Raw genomic sequence first — 15,316 nt, 5'->3', positions numbered from 1 at the left:
AAAAGGCCATTACCTTTCTGAGAACTTCTTTTCAAGAAAGGCCTTATAATTAAGAAACAACTTATTTATCTTGATAAGAATGGCTTCCTGTCTTTGAGATAGTATATGAGGATGAGATACATTAGACTGAATAGTGTGAGAACAGGAAAGAAATATTCAGTACTATCTGAATGCTTTCTTGATGAATTCCAATATCAAAACCCCAACACTCACAATTCAGGGCTCAAGTCAAAAGGCAGGGCTGTATCTTGCAAGTAAACTCAGCAAAACAAATCTTGCCATGAAGCCACTTCTTCAGCCAGGATGTTTATGTAGGTGAAATAGAAGGCAGACGTATAAATTCAGACCTTTCTTCAACATTACTGGGCCAGGGTTCACTTCCTCCCGTGTCTACAAAAAGTCAAAACTAAAATCATAAATACGAAGACTAACAAGAACAAAACAAGGCCCACCGAACTGACACGAATCTGTGCCAAGAAAAGCTCTAACTCAGCTTAAACTCAATTCCCTCTCTGACAAAGCATTCAAGTCTGAACAGATCTTAAAGAGCTAGGTTGTCACAGGTCCTAAAACAGCTAGGTCTTCTGTCCACTCCTAAATCTGTTCTCTGAACTTAGCAGTGTTTTGATGATGTCAGAACAGACACGGGGCATTTGACCTTCACTAGTGCTGTGAGCTTAAGGCAAGTTTTGTTACCAACACAATGACTAAGGCACTGAGAGATGAGGAGAAATGCTCACTGGTGGGAGCCACTGGGGGTAAAATGCAGATCTCCTGTTTCCCAATCCAGTACTTCAGTCCCACCCCCAAGGTCATGGACATGAGGCTGTTTCAAGATGAAAGCTCCCACATGTCTACCCTCCTTTTAGTCTCTAATCTGAGCCTAGCCTGGATCTGCTGTCAACTGCAGAAGGAAGAATGTGGTCAGCGGACATATATTTACATTCTGTTCACCATCTCTTTTTGGAGATGTCCTTTACCTCCTTGAAACGATTATATTAAATGGATGTGGGGCCAGAGTTAGACTGTATCTTCCAGACAGGTTGGGCTTCTTAGAATCCTCAGGTAAAGCAAATGTGAAACTCTGCATTAGGCTCACAAACATCAGGAAGAGTTCCATCTTTGCCAGCTGCTCTCCCATGCACATCCGCTTCCCTTAAGTGGAATCAGAAATAGGCAAGCATTATAATGCCACCTCTCCTCCTATTTCAAAAGGATACAATTACATGAAATACCTAAGTTGAGTGTTTTAAATACAGATATAGAATTTTAAAATAAAATTGCCACATAAACCACATGACCTCCCGTAGTAATACTGATCAGAATTTTTACATAGGAAATGTTGACATTTTAATTCCTATGCTTGTAAATCTATCTTCATCCTAAATAGAAACTAGAGACAGATCCAATGTTGTGGCTACCTTGTCTCCTCCTACTTAAGTACCTACTTCTTTCTTTCCTGTGGTCTTACCTGGATGATTAGGGAAGAAATAAGTCAGGTTAAGACTCTCTGGAGAGTTCCCTTTTTATAGAAAGACTCCTGCAGGTCCTAATCTGGGACCTAAAGGAGGGAGTGCTGAGAAGCAAGAACCCCCTCTCACCCACAGCCCAGCCCAAGGTGAAGAGCTGCTCTTATTTCCAGCGGTTCCCTGGGACTCAGTCCCTGAGCAGTTCAGAAATGAAGATTTCTGGGCATATTTAAAGATTTAAAGCCAAACTGCTTTCACTTTGTTTTCAAATCCTGAAGTGAACATAGTGGAGATCTGTCATTTAAATTATTGTTCTATTCTCTTATGTTAGCTTGCCAAGAAAGAAAATTTTTTCAAAGAGTATTATGAAATAATAAAAGATTCTTTTGATTCTACTTCATTTTAAATCATGCCATTAAGAAAATAAAAGTTTTACTGACCTATCCCAAAAGGAATAAATGTTTCTTTTTTCAGAATTTGTCCTTGATCATCCAGAAATCGGTTAGGGTCGAAATCATCAGGTTTCTCCCAAATGGCTGGGTCTCTGTGCACTGACCACAGGTTGGGTACTATCATTGTGCCTTTAGGAATAGTGTATCCTTGGAGCACTAATACAAACAAACATAAAAAAAGCATCACTTAACCTGCTTTTGACTAAACAGTTCTCTGCGAGCATCGTTTGGGAAAAAATATCTAGTTCGTATCTAGCTTCATAATTTGCTGAGACTAACCCTGAGATACTTGCAGGCAGGGGCAAGACCTTATCACCTGGCAGTCTTCCTCCATATCTCACCAGGTCCAGCCTGACAGTTGCTCTGACAATGTGAGGTAGTGAATTAGATCAACCACAAAAACATCACAATTAAAACATGAAAACAGAAATCACAGTGCATACCAGGTATGCATTCCCCCCAAATAGAAATTCCTAATATTGAATTAGTTGTATATAACTTTATACACACACAATAATACGATGCGAAGGTATACTGAGGTAGAGGGACGTACAGGGAACTCAGCACTGCCTCTGACCAGCTGATAATTTCATATGCACCTTAAACAGTACCTAAAAAATACTGCACACACAGTGTATCTAATGTGTACCAAAGAAATTGTTAAATGTCACTTATAAGTGATTGCCTCCTATAACTGTCTCGTAACTAGGTTTAAGCCTGTCACATTAGCGTCTGTCTCCAAGGAGGTAAAATACTTGGTAGGAGGGATGTTTACAGAGAGACTGACTGCCTATCCGCGGTGGGGGAAAGTAGGTTTACAGGTTTGACTACACAAAACAGTTTATTTGTGTATTATTATTTATTACTGATTGTATTATTTTCCATGTGAACAACTGGATTCCTACCTTTGCTCATCCTGTGTGTCAAGAGCATGACCAAAGGGACACATTTCACTGTGGGGGGTTGGAACAGGTACCCCCAGAATCAGATGGGGTCTTCCAATGCTTTACAGCTTTTGCTTAATTTGCAGAATGGTAACAATTGAAGTAGGATAATTCCCTTAGGTTAATTCCCTAAATATTGAATTAAGTTAAAACCCCTAATTCCATATTTACACTAACTCACCTGCCCTTAAGAAGAGGGCAGAGAGGCAGGTGCCTTTGTTAATTCTAGCTTCTTGCAGCCCTTGTAAATGGCAGCATAATTTGCTTGACCAGTGGGAGCATCTGTGCTCTGAAGACTAGACAGCTGTTCACAACAGAAGCTGTGCGGGAATGCCAGGACCGTAAATAACGAACAAACGTGCACTGAAGCACTCCCTGGGCACTCCCTCCTCTATGACACAAAGCTAAACCATGAGAAGGATCAAGCTAGGTGACAGCCACCATACCCTCACCTCAACTTCTGGATTAAGGGGCTGGGCTTCCCATAAGAACATTCAAAGGGGAAGGCTCGAGACTTGCCTGTTTTCTCTGAGGTCATATGAGGAATGGAAAGTGGCACCACCATAGTCAGCCTCTGCACCTCCATGATGGTGGCTTCTGTGTATGGCATCTGGGCCTTGTCAGTGAGGGAAGGGGCTCGGTCAGCACCAATGACCCTTTCAATTTCTTCATGAACCTTGTCTGTACAAAAAGGAAAGAATAAACCAGGAGACAAACCAGCAGTGAGTTGAGACTGCCCTCCTATGCCCATTTTCCATTTTCCTGGACACACAACCAGTAACTTGGAAATACAGGCCTGACCCACCCTGAGTGAAGTATTGGTCAGATATCCAAGAGGAGCCAGCTGATCCCAGGGACCTTGTGCCACTCTGTGACTTGGATGGAAAGCAGACAGAGAGAGGAGGTAAGGGGAAGACAGTCCGTATTCAGGAGCACTCTGAACCATTCTCATATGAACTTTGGACTGACTCTCCAAGCTTTTATAGGTGACAATGTGTGGTAGCCCTACATGGCCCTCAGTCATCCCTGCACCTCTTGGTTTACACATTCTTACTTAGTCCCCTCCCAAATTGTACCAAGTTGGTCTAAGTGACCAACAAAATAAGGGAAAAGAGTTGGCATGTCAATTCTGAACTGGTTATAGAAGACACTGTGGCTCCTGTCTTGGCCATTCACTCTCTTGGGCCAAGACAAGCAGCTCCATGAAAAGGTCCAAGCAGTAAGGCTGCAGCCTGTAGACAAGTGGGTAAGCCACCTTGGAAGTGGATCCTTCAGTCCCTGTCAAGTTTATAGATGTCTGCAACCCCAGCCAGTTGGACTTCAAGATCTTGTGAAATCCTAAACCAGACCATGCAGGCTAAGCCACTCCTGCATTCCTGATCCTCAGAAACTTTGTGAGATGTTGTTTTAAGCTTCTAAACTTTGGGATAATGTGTTACTCAGCAATAGATTAACTAAAACAGGTAGGCACAATCCCATCTAAACTATGCAAAAAATGTCTTCTCAAACATGTCCACAGCTTAATCCCCTGAATCTTCTGAATAAACTACCTTACCTGGCCAAAGAATCATTGCAGATATGGTTAGAATAAAGACCTTGAGATAAGAAGATTATCCTGGATTTTCTAAATGTGCCCAATCTAATTACACAGGCTTTAAAATCACAAAAGTTTTTACATTGAATTTAGAGGCACAGGGAAATATGACATTGGATGAATGGGCAGAGAGATGCAACATTTCTGGCTGCAAAGATGGAGGAAACTGGAAATGGATTCTGTGTTAGAGCCTGCAGGGAAGAATGCAACCTTGCCAACATCTTGATTTTAGCCCAGTGAGACACGTGTCAGACTTCTAATGAACAGAACTATAACAAATTTATGTTAAGTCACAAAGTTTGTGGTTATTTGTTATAGGAACAATGGAAAACTAATACAGCGTCTTGTCCTGTGTTCTTTCACTATAAACGGCCACTGGCATTCACTACTTATAGGTATCGGTGTGGTGGAACTAGCTCTGTGAACTTGTGAAGGTCACGTTACTTCTCTGGGGCTCTGATCTCCATTTTCAAAACAAGATGATCGGGTTCATATGATCATTATGGTCCCCTCCAGCTCTAAATTGGTATTCCTTTCTAATGTTCTTCCTTCATCATTGATTCTACATGGAATCTGACCTGACCAAATTTAAACAGTATGATACTATATAGAAACTTGATTTTCACTGCCTACACCATACCAGCTCCCTATGAGATGCAAGTGTTTTCATTTTGTTTTCCATCCTGAAGACACGGCTTAGTGCTTGGAGCCACAAGATCACCAAGGTGGCTGATCCTAATGTAAGTAACCTAGTTTCTCCAGGAATGAAGGAAATATTAATTACCTTGTATGTCAGGGTTCAGTGACATATACAGAAGGCACCAAAGCAAAGAGTTAGTTGTGGTATCACTCCCAGCAAAGAAGAGATCCCTGATAATATAAAATAAGTAATCTTCATTAAAACTGCTATTGCTGTTATTTGTCTTCTCTTCCTCCACATGAAGAAGGTACATGTCTATGAAGTCCTGAGGGTTCTCAACATCCAGAGACTCTCGATGGTCTTTGATGATTTTTTTAAGAAAAGTGGTAATATCCTTTTCAATTTGTCTTAATTCCTTAAATGGTCCAAAGGGAAGGTAATAAAGACAGGAGCATATGTTGACCAGTTGGAGCTGGTTGTTCAGACAGATTTCTAACTCTCGTGACATAAAAGTAAGCATTTTCTTAAACTCACTGTTGGTGTAATCAAAGCGCTGGCCAAAGCACAAGGAGCAAATGATGTTAGAGACAGCATTGTTGACAATGGGGAAAGGGTTGAAGGGGTCTCCTCCATGCTTTTGCATTTCCTCTTTCACATATTTGAACTCCTCGATAATCTTGGGCTCCAAGCTAAGCTTTCCTAAGCCAAAATGACGAAGAGTTGAATGAGAGAGCTTTCTCTGTTGTCTCCAGACTGGACCATAACGTGCAAATACAATTCCTGCAAAAGGACACACCAACAAAAAGTTGAGAGAGAGCGATATCTGACAATATTTTACCAGGACATACCAGGAGTGTATTCTATATTTCTCAAGTCGCTTGTGCAAAATTCATATGCAAGTAAAGACCACCAGGCAAGACAAATGATTAGCAAAATGTAGTTGTCATGATAGTATATGTCTCTAATACGTGGACCACCTACGCAAGGCACGAAAGGAAACTCAACAGCTTCCACATGAGGTGCCTGCGACGCGTCCTGCATGTCGCCTGGCAGGATAAGGTCCCCAACACCAAGGTGCTGAAGCGAGCCAACATGAGCAGTTTGCATGCAGTTCTTAGTGAGAGACGCCTCAGGTGGCTCGGCCATGTCAAAAGAATGGATGCAGGCCGTATCCCCAAAGACCACCTCTACGGCGAGCTAGCAGAAGGCCAGAGGATGACAGGGCGCCCAAAACTGCGGTTCAAAGACATCTGCAAAAAGGACATGACACAATGCTCCATCAATCTCAACACATGGGACGTTCAAGCAGACGACCGCCTAGCCTGGAGGCTCGCGGTCAGGCAAGGTACGTCACGCGCAGAGGCTGCGCGCAACGAGGAGGCGGCCCAGAAAAGATCGAGGCGGAAGCAGCGTCAACAGCAGCAACAACAGCCATCTGCCTTCACTTGTAACAAGTGCGGCAGGGATTGTCACTCCCGAGTCGGACTGCACAGCCATTCTCGGCGGTGCAGATAGACTCTCAAGAAGCTACGCCATCGTCTCTCGAGACGGACGGCTGCCGATGATATGTCTCTAATAATAAAAATCACATGCAATTTGATTAAGGAAAATTTGTGTTGTACAGCGTCTTATTACAGATAGTAACTTCTGATGAAATGAAAAGCAAAGAGTTTCATTTTCTAGAGTTAGTTCACATTTCAAATCTCATTTTCATAAGGATGAATCCAGACTTGGAATATATTTCAGGCCTGATACATCCATATTCTGAACATTCTAAACAGAAGGATTAGTATGGTAGCAGATTGCACATGAGGGCAGAAAAAATACCTGGTTGTGCTCATCGTTAAAATCCCAGCTTCTGGTACAGTGCTGGCCACAAAGAAGGAGCTTGTTAAATATGACTGAATAAATCAATAGTCCAACTGTATTAGAACATTGGCCATCAGAGTTTGGAACCAAATAACGGCAGGTAATTAAAATGTCTGCTGTTGGCAACAGCCCTAATTTAAAAACATCTGAACTCAAGGCCATCCACGACTACATCTTATTTGACTCACACTTACGTTATACATCTTCCACCGTCAAACCCAACAGAATTACTCTCAGCTATTCCTTGTTTGTTGTAACCTATTTCATCCTTCTACCTTTTCAGTGTGCTTTATTGTTTTAGCCAGTTCTTTCCCATTTTTAATCTCCTTCATTCCTGCTACCTTCAAGCACATACTTCATTCACTTAACAAATATTTCGGAATGCCTACTATGTGCCAGGAACTGGGTTATAGAATCATAGAAGTAATTACTGTTACTTTACAATAAGATATATAGAAATTTTAAGCCCTGGCTGCTGTGGCTCAGTGGATTGAGCATCGGCCTGAGAGCCAAGTGTTGCTGGTTCGATTCCCAGTCAGGGCACATAACTAGGTTGCACGTCAGGTCCCCAGTTAGGGGTGCGAGTGAGAGGCAACCACACAGTGATGTTTCTCTCCCTCTCTTTCTCCTTTCCCCTCTCTCTAAAAATAAACAAATAAATAATTTTAAAAACTTAAAAAAAAGATATATAGAAACTTTATAATTAACCTAATATTTAATTGGCAGTTTTCCTACTCCCCCAACACCACTACCACCTCCACAGTGTACCTTTTCAAAATTGTTTTTGATTATTCTTGGCTCTTTAATTTTATATAGCGTCTAATCATCTGGTCCAGTTCTATTTTTTTTAAAGTACCTTGGGGATTTTGACTGGAGTTTATTTATAGATTTGATAATCATTTTCTTTGTAATAACTGGACTTGCTTGCAAATCAATAATACATTCTCCTCCAGTTATGATGTCTTTTATACTTTTAAAAAATATTGTAGGACTTAGTTTCCTATTTTAAAATATTTAATATAAGAATTGAAAATGCTTACAGATTTTCTTTCTCATAATGTACTTTTGGACATACCAGCCTCCTAAAATGAAGTGTATTCTTTCTTTATGAAAGAATTTTTCTAAAATTATGAAACCTTTCTCTTTTTTTCTTTTAAGTTTATTCTCTTTTTCCTTTTTGGATATATTAAGTTGGTCTTTTAACTCATTAATTTTCAGAACTTTATCTAGTAAGTGAGTTAAGGCTCTGCCATTTGCCTCTGGTACCACTTTAGCTGCAGTCCACAAGAATTGGTTGCATATATTTTCATTATAGTTTAATTTAAAAAAATTTTCTGTTATGATTCACTTTTGCCACCTAGTTCAATTTGTCTCATACTGATTTTTGACATTGATCAGCTTGCTTTTTAGCCTAGTATGTGATCAATTTTAATACAACTTTCAAATAGTTAAAAGGAATTTTTATTTACGCAGTTGAGTATAAGTTTATTTATATATATGTCCAACAAAGAAAGCTTGATAACTGTTGATCTCAAATATTCTGTATCCTTAACAAATTTTTATCTGCTTGTTATTTTAAATACTCAAATACTTATGTTAAATTATTCTGCTATAATGTTGCATTTGCCAATTTCATTTTGCAGTTCTGTAAACTTTATTACAAGTAAATAAATGTCATAGCTGTATATTTATATCTATGTATCTGTTGTTAGGTATATATATATGATAATGTGCCATAAATACACATTATGGATACAAAAAGAATTCAATTATCAAATTAATATATATGATAAATATATACCTAACAACACATACATATATATATACACAAGCATATATATATGTGTGTGTGTGTATATATATATGTATAGATAGATAGATAGATACTAGACAATACTGTTAGGAACATTCAAGTTTAGAATTATTATATCTTCCTTGTTTAAAAAAACTTATCATCATGCAGTGCCCACTTATTTTTAACAATGAAATTTGATAAAGTGTATTTTGTCAATGATACATCAGGTTTTCTTTTTCAAATTTATTTAATTATTTACTTTTATATTTCCTGTCACCATTTATCCCTCCTATACCTTCTTCCATGTCCTCCAATCCCCCTACTCCTCTCAATCACACTTGTCCATGTTCATGAGCCTTTTTTCTCTTTTCTTGTCAATCCCTCCCCCACAACCCCCACAGCACAGTGCAGTCAGCCTACTCTCTATCTATAAGTCTTCTCTACTTTGCTTGTTAGTTCATTTTGTTCATTAGATTCCACATATGAGTGAAATCATAGGGTACTTGTCTTTCTCTACCAGGCTCATTTCACTTAGCATAATGTTCTTATCTTTTCAACTGAACATATCTTTATGTATGGGGTATGTCTCTTTTTGGTGGGGGAAGGTGTATCTCTCTTAAAACAACATATATTTAGATTTAAAAACAAATCCATTTTGTCAATCGTTTAGCCTGTAAGTTTAGTTCATTTATATTTTACTATTCCTAACATCATTTTGCACTTTCTATTTGTCCTGCTTTGTCTGTTTTCTTTTTCTCCTTTCTTTCTTGCCTTCTTTAACATTGAGAGAAATAAGATGAGTGTTCACCTTTAAAGTCTAGTTCAGTGGTCATCAAACTAGAGACCAAAGGTCAATCCAGCTTGCTGCCTCTTTTTGTACTGCCAGAGAATTAAGAATAGCTTTTACATTTGTACCTGGTTGGGAAAAAAAACCACAAAGAATATTTTGTGGTAGGTGAAAATGATATGAAATTCAAATATCAGGGTCAATAAATAAAGTTTAACTAGAATGCATCCAGTTACTGTGTCACTGTAATTCATTTATGAACAGTCTACAGATTTTGCACTAAAATGGCAGAGTAGTTGCAACAGAGATTAGTCCAGCCCAAGACAAGCAAATTTCCTTGTCTTCCTTTGCTGGTGGCCAGATTTGTTGACTGTTCTTCATCTAATTCACTCAGTTAAGCTCTTTAAGAGCTCTCTCCTTATCTGGAAGTAATTTTTAATCTTGTGTGGTACAAGGCCACATCTCTCTGACCTTGCTTCCCCAACCCTGCATCCTGAACTAGCCAAGAGGTCACTAAAACCCAAGGTTCTCCAGAACATCTGCTTTCTATTTTCTGCAGGGGTGGAGGTGGTGAATGGAACTACTAGACTTTCCTAACTACTATTCTTTACAGGCATTTCCAACAATGGCTGTTTCTAGGCCACTGGCTCACCTGTATAGCTCTAATTCCTGAGCCTTTAGGGGTTCTGCAGGGTACACTGTCTCACACCCCACTAGTACTATCCACTGTAGACACTTAAAGGTTGTCATTGTTCAGTCTATGAAGTCATTTGCCAATCCCGTGTCCATTTCTTTGTCTTCAGATGTTGTGGTGCAGGACTGGAAATACATTTCATCACGGGCGGAGCATAAGTCTCTCTGGTTTGATGTGTGATTGTCAAGACAATGTTTCAACCATTCCCCAAAAGAGAACTCTGTCTTTGTTTAATAAATTTCCATAAACAATTTCCTAGGCAACCACAGCTTAGTCACTCTTCCAGTTTTTAACCTTGGCCAAGTCTTTTGCACCTGGGCACTCTCTACAAACACCACAGTTTATGAAGCATTCCCTTTTCTGCTAATCTTTAGCAGGAAAATTATTTTAAAATACCTTGTGAAAAACATTTAATAATGTTATTGGTTTCTAATTCCTAACATCATTTCTTTTCTCTAACAGTCTACACATCTTGTTTCTGGACAATTTCACATTTTATAATTTTCCCATTGGAAACATTTAGCCAAATGTGAATTGGGAACCCTTGAAGTCTTGCTCTGCCTTTAGCATCAATGGTCTCTCGTCTTCAGGTGATCAGCTATATCCATTTCTAGGCCTGTGAAATCTACTCAGAACTCATCTGCTCTTTCATTCTTTGATGGGCATCTGGAAATAAACTCACATTTTCTTCCCTAATTCTTCAGTATTGAAAAAGTTCCAATAAAAATATTCAAATGACCTGTTCTCTATGTCAGGAAAGTCCACAAACATTTTCTTTGTGACATATGGCTCTTCCTCTACCTTTTCTTGTCCATCACCTCCATCAGCAACAGAAATTTTTCTCGGTTCTTCCACAGCACATTTTGTCCCACACATATCCACCAGAATAAGAGTGACATGACCTAAAATATCCCGTCCCTTGGAGGAATGAATGCGTTAGCTGAGACACTGAAGCCCCAAATTTCCCCAAGCTCCCAGTGCTTTCTTAAATAAAGAGGGATCTGATAATAATTTGTGATCCAACTAATACTTCAAAATTATCTTATTGTAAATCTTTTTTTTACTACAATTAACATTTATTTAGCATTATGCAAAGTACTTTTTTATTTTTTAAGTATATTCTATTGATTATGTTGTTACAGTAGTTCCAATATTATTTTACCCGTTGCTCCCCTCTGCCTAGTACCCCCCTTCCCTCCAGCAATCCCACCTACCTTAGTTCATGTCCATGGGTCATGCATATAAGTTCTTTGGCTTCACCTTTTCCTATATTATTTTTAACTTCCCCCTGTCCATTTTGTACCAACCAATTTTGCTTCTTAGTCCCTGCACCATTTTCCCCATTTCTCCCCCTTCCCCCTCCCAGCTGATAACCCTCCAAATGATCCCCATACCTATGATTCTGTTCCTATTCTGCTTTGCTTAGTTGAATTTTTTCTTTTTTTAGATTTAGTTGTTGATTTGTGAGTTTGTTGTCATTTTAATGTTCATAGTTTTGATCTTCTTTTTCTTAAGTTCCTTTGACATTTCATATAATAATGGCTTGGTGATGATGAACTCCTTTAGCTTTACCTTGTCTGGGAAGCACTTTATCTGCCCTTCATTTCTAAATGATAGCTTTGCTGAATACAGTAGTCTTGGTTGTAGGTTCTTGCTTTTCATCACATTGAATACTTCTTGCCAGTCTGTTCTTGCCTGCAAAGTTTCATTTGAAAAATCAGCTGATAGTCTTATAGGCACCACTTTATAGGTAACTCTCTGCTTTTCTCTTGCTACTTTTGAGATTCTCTCCTTATCTTTCACCTTTGGCACTTTAATTATGATGTGTATTGGTGTGGTCCTCTTTGGGTCTAGCTTGTTTGGGACTCTGTGCTTCCTGGACTTGTATGTCTATTTCCTTTGCCAAATTTGGGAAGTTTCCTTCATTATTTTTTCACATGCGCTTTTGATTCCTCATTCTTCATATTCCTCTTCTGGAACCCCTGTGATTCTGATGTTGTTATGTTTAAAGTTGTGCCAGAGGTTTCTAAGCCTCTCCTCGTTTTTTTCAAACCATGTTCCCTCATTATGTACTAGTTGACTGTTTTTGTCTTCCTTATGTTCCAAGTCATTGATCTGAACCTCGGTTTCCTTCCCTTTACCATTGGTTTTGTGTGGATTTTCCTTCGTTTCATTTAGCATAGCCTCCACTTCTTCCCTTATGTGTTTGCCATAGTTAGGCATATCTATCAAGCTTGTGAACATCTTTATCACCAGTGTTTTGAACTCTACATATGATAGGTTGGCTATCTCCTCATCACTTAGTTTTCCTACTGAGCCATACTTCTCTGTCTCCTCATCTTGACAGGCTCTTGTGTTTGTTTGCCTCTGTGTCTTAGGTAGAGCTGTCACACCTGTTATGTTGTAAGGGCTGGAGCCTTAGGTATTTGTCAGTACAGGGCAACCTGTTTCACCACGTTGTCATGCTGTATGTGGTGCTGTGTGTCGTGCTGTCTGAGAGGGAACAAGGCCACTTTCTCAGCACTCACCCCTTTTCTAGGCACTTCTCCCACTTCCTTATGGGACTGGCGCCTCTCTAGTAGTTTCCCTGGCCTTGTTCCCAGAAAGGGTGTGTCTGCAGATGTTCTAAGATAGTGGGGGCCTTTAAACAAGCAGATTCTACTGAGAGACGGACAGTTTCTTCCTCCACCCCAAGCCCCACTGGTTGGTACAGTCAGAAGCAAAGAGGTTTTATTTTCCCCAGTGCTGGAACCGTAGCTGTGCAATCTGGTCTGGTGCTGGGTATGCTCCCCAGGTGTCCCTCCCCACTTAAAAATACGTGACTGCACTTTCCGTTGGTCTGCTACTGCCACTGCTGCTGCTGCCACCACGCCACATCCTCTCTGCCACAGCTGTGCCCCTCCTTCCTACCTGGATGAGTATTTCTTCTTTATATCTTTGTTTGCTGGACTTCCATGCAGTTTGATTTTCTTGAACTTCTGGTTGTTTCTAGTTTTGAAGTAGTTGTATTCCTTCTTAGTTGTGGAGGGAGACACAGCATGTCTGTCTATGCCTCCATCTTGGCAGGAAGTACAAGATACTTTCATAAATTCTTGGCCAAACTATATATCTACCAAGAAGGACAGCAAAGAAAAAAATCTAATTCCTACCTTTAAAAATCTACAGGAAAAGATAGACATGCATCTCAAATTATAATATGATGTGGTAAGTTTGTCAAAAAATACTTACATGCATGCATTCATTCATTTCTTGATTTCCTAATCTTTGCCCTCATGAGCTCACATTCTAGTGGTAGGTAGACTTGGTAAAGCGCTAAATACTTTCAAAGTGTTTATCAAATGAAGTAAGAATGTGAAAAAAAAAACAACAACAATGAATTGTGGTACTGGACAGTACCTAAAGTAGGGCTTAGAGACAACAACTAGCCTGAGAGATGATGAGGAGTCAGTCAAGTGAAAAGTTATTCTGGGCTCAAGGATGACAAACTCAGTGGCCTGAAGCAGTCACAGACCTGGTAAGGACCCAGCTTACTGTGCCTAGAGCAGGTTAAAATGTACAAGTAAAAGGAAGTGGAAAGAGAGAAAATCAGAAAGGCAGGTAGGGTTAGAGTAACAGATACCCTGTCTTCTAACCCAGAAGAACTTGCCCACTCATGGACATGGACAACAGTGCGGTGATTGCTGGTGGGAGGGGAGTATAAGGAGACTCAAAAGAAACGTAAAAAACAAAACAAAACAATAAAGATTAAATTTTTTAAAAATTGCCCAAATTCGGCTCCCATAGGCAGGAATCACAATGGCTACAAATCCAGTGTTAAGTTAGCCAGTAGGCTCCCAAAGTGTTTTCTGGGCTTTCTATCTAAGGGAAAATAAATATCTTAAATTTTGCACGCAAAACTCAGCGGGGAAAAATATCCCTTCCTCTTTATCGCTCAGCCCAGTTTCTTCCCGGGACACCGCCTGAAGCGTGAGGCTTCGTCCTGGGAGCGAGAGAACGAACACCCCTGGAGAGACGAAGCCCGGCAGCACACAGTGCTGTCTCCCCTTTCCCTCCCGTTACCCTTCCTGCATTTTCCGGTGTGTTTCCTAGTTCTGGTCTTGAAATATGAACTAATCACCATTGCTTACAGCTGGATGGCATCTTAAAGGCGCCTGAAAGGGTGGCGCCGTGACGCCCCCGCCGCCACCCCCCTGGTCTCGGATGCAGGAATGTGGCAGCGGGGCGCGTGCGGATGGAGGGGGCACAAGCCCCGCAGCCTCGTGTTTTCCCACCGCCCGCGATCCCCCCGGCTCCCGGCCGCGGCGCCGCTCCCCCTTCTCCTTGGTCACGAGGGAGACGAGCGGCACCCGCGGGCGGTCGCTGAAGACCTCGGCCTGCTGCACCAGCGCTTCGCGCACGCTGTGGAAGTCGTTGAGGACGACCACCAGGTAGTGGCCGATGAAGAAACTGTAGATGTTGCCATAGACCCGGGCCAGCTCGGTCAGCAGCACCTGCGAGCCCAGGGAGGAGAGCTCCACGCCTGCGGCCGTCGCCCGGCGGTTCACCCAGCTCTTCCCGCGGAGGAAGGGCGGCAGCAGCACGAAGCCGAAGTTGCCCACCACCGGCCAGGGCGCGGGCCCAGGGGGGATGCCCGGTGGCCGGCACCGCCGCATCCAGCTCCAGCCGAGCAGCGCCGCCAAGCCGAGCAGCAGCAGCGCGCCGCCGGTGGGGTCCAGCCGCAGCAGCCCCAGAAGAGCGGGCTGGAGACTCGGGGTCCAGGGCGAGCTCTGGTCTAGGGGCTGCGGCTCCACAGGGCTGTCCATGGCAGGTGCCTGAGCGGCTCCCAAGCGGCTCCTCCGCCTGTCTCCAGGAGAGCGCAAGCAGGTGTGACCTGCAACCTCAGCTGGGAGCCTGGGGAAGGAGGAGAGGCGGAGGGCGCCCGGATTGGCTGCAACCCCCCCCCCCCCCCGCCACACCTCCATCCGGCAGCTGCGCGGGAGGGAAGCTCAAACGCGCTCGAAATGCCGTAGGTGTGGTCCTCTGACGAGACGGGGCGCGCCGTCTTCGAGTTTGCCCCCTAATTTCCTTAGCAC

General features: G+C 41.8%; 1 protein-coding gene across 1 annotated transcript; it reads right to left on the bottom strand.

Moving 5' to 3' along the window:
* Window positions 1–449: 449 nt before the first annotated feature.
* Window positions 450–15,046, bottom strand: LOC150019413 (cytochrome P450 2U1-like). The gene is made up of 5 exons (XM_090266392.1): window positions 14,548–15,046; window positions 5,244–5,879; window positions 3,385–3,546; window positions 1,910–2,077; window positions 450–1,155 (listed from the first exon to the last, which is right to left on the bottom strand). Exons 1-5 carry the CDS (start codon window positions 15,044–15,046, stop codon window positions 977–979), a joined length of 1,644 nt encoding a protein of 547 aa, XP_090122518.1. The 3' UTR covers window positions 450–976.
* Window positions 15,047–15,316: the final 270 nt, after the last annotated feature.

The sequence above is a fragment of the Furipterus horrens genome, unplaced genomic scaffold, assembly GCF_987537825.1.
Source record: "Furipterus horrens unplaced genomic scaffold, mFurHor1.1.pri manual_scaffold_2, whole genome shotgun sequence".
In the NCBI taxonomy this organism is placed as follows: domain Eukaryota; kingdom Metazoa; phylum Chordata; class Mammalia; order Chiroptera; family Furipteridae; genus Furipterus; species Furipterus horrens.
The sequence above is the reverse complement of the archived record's forward strand: the minus strand, read 5'-3'. Positions and strand labels throughout refer to the sequence as shown.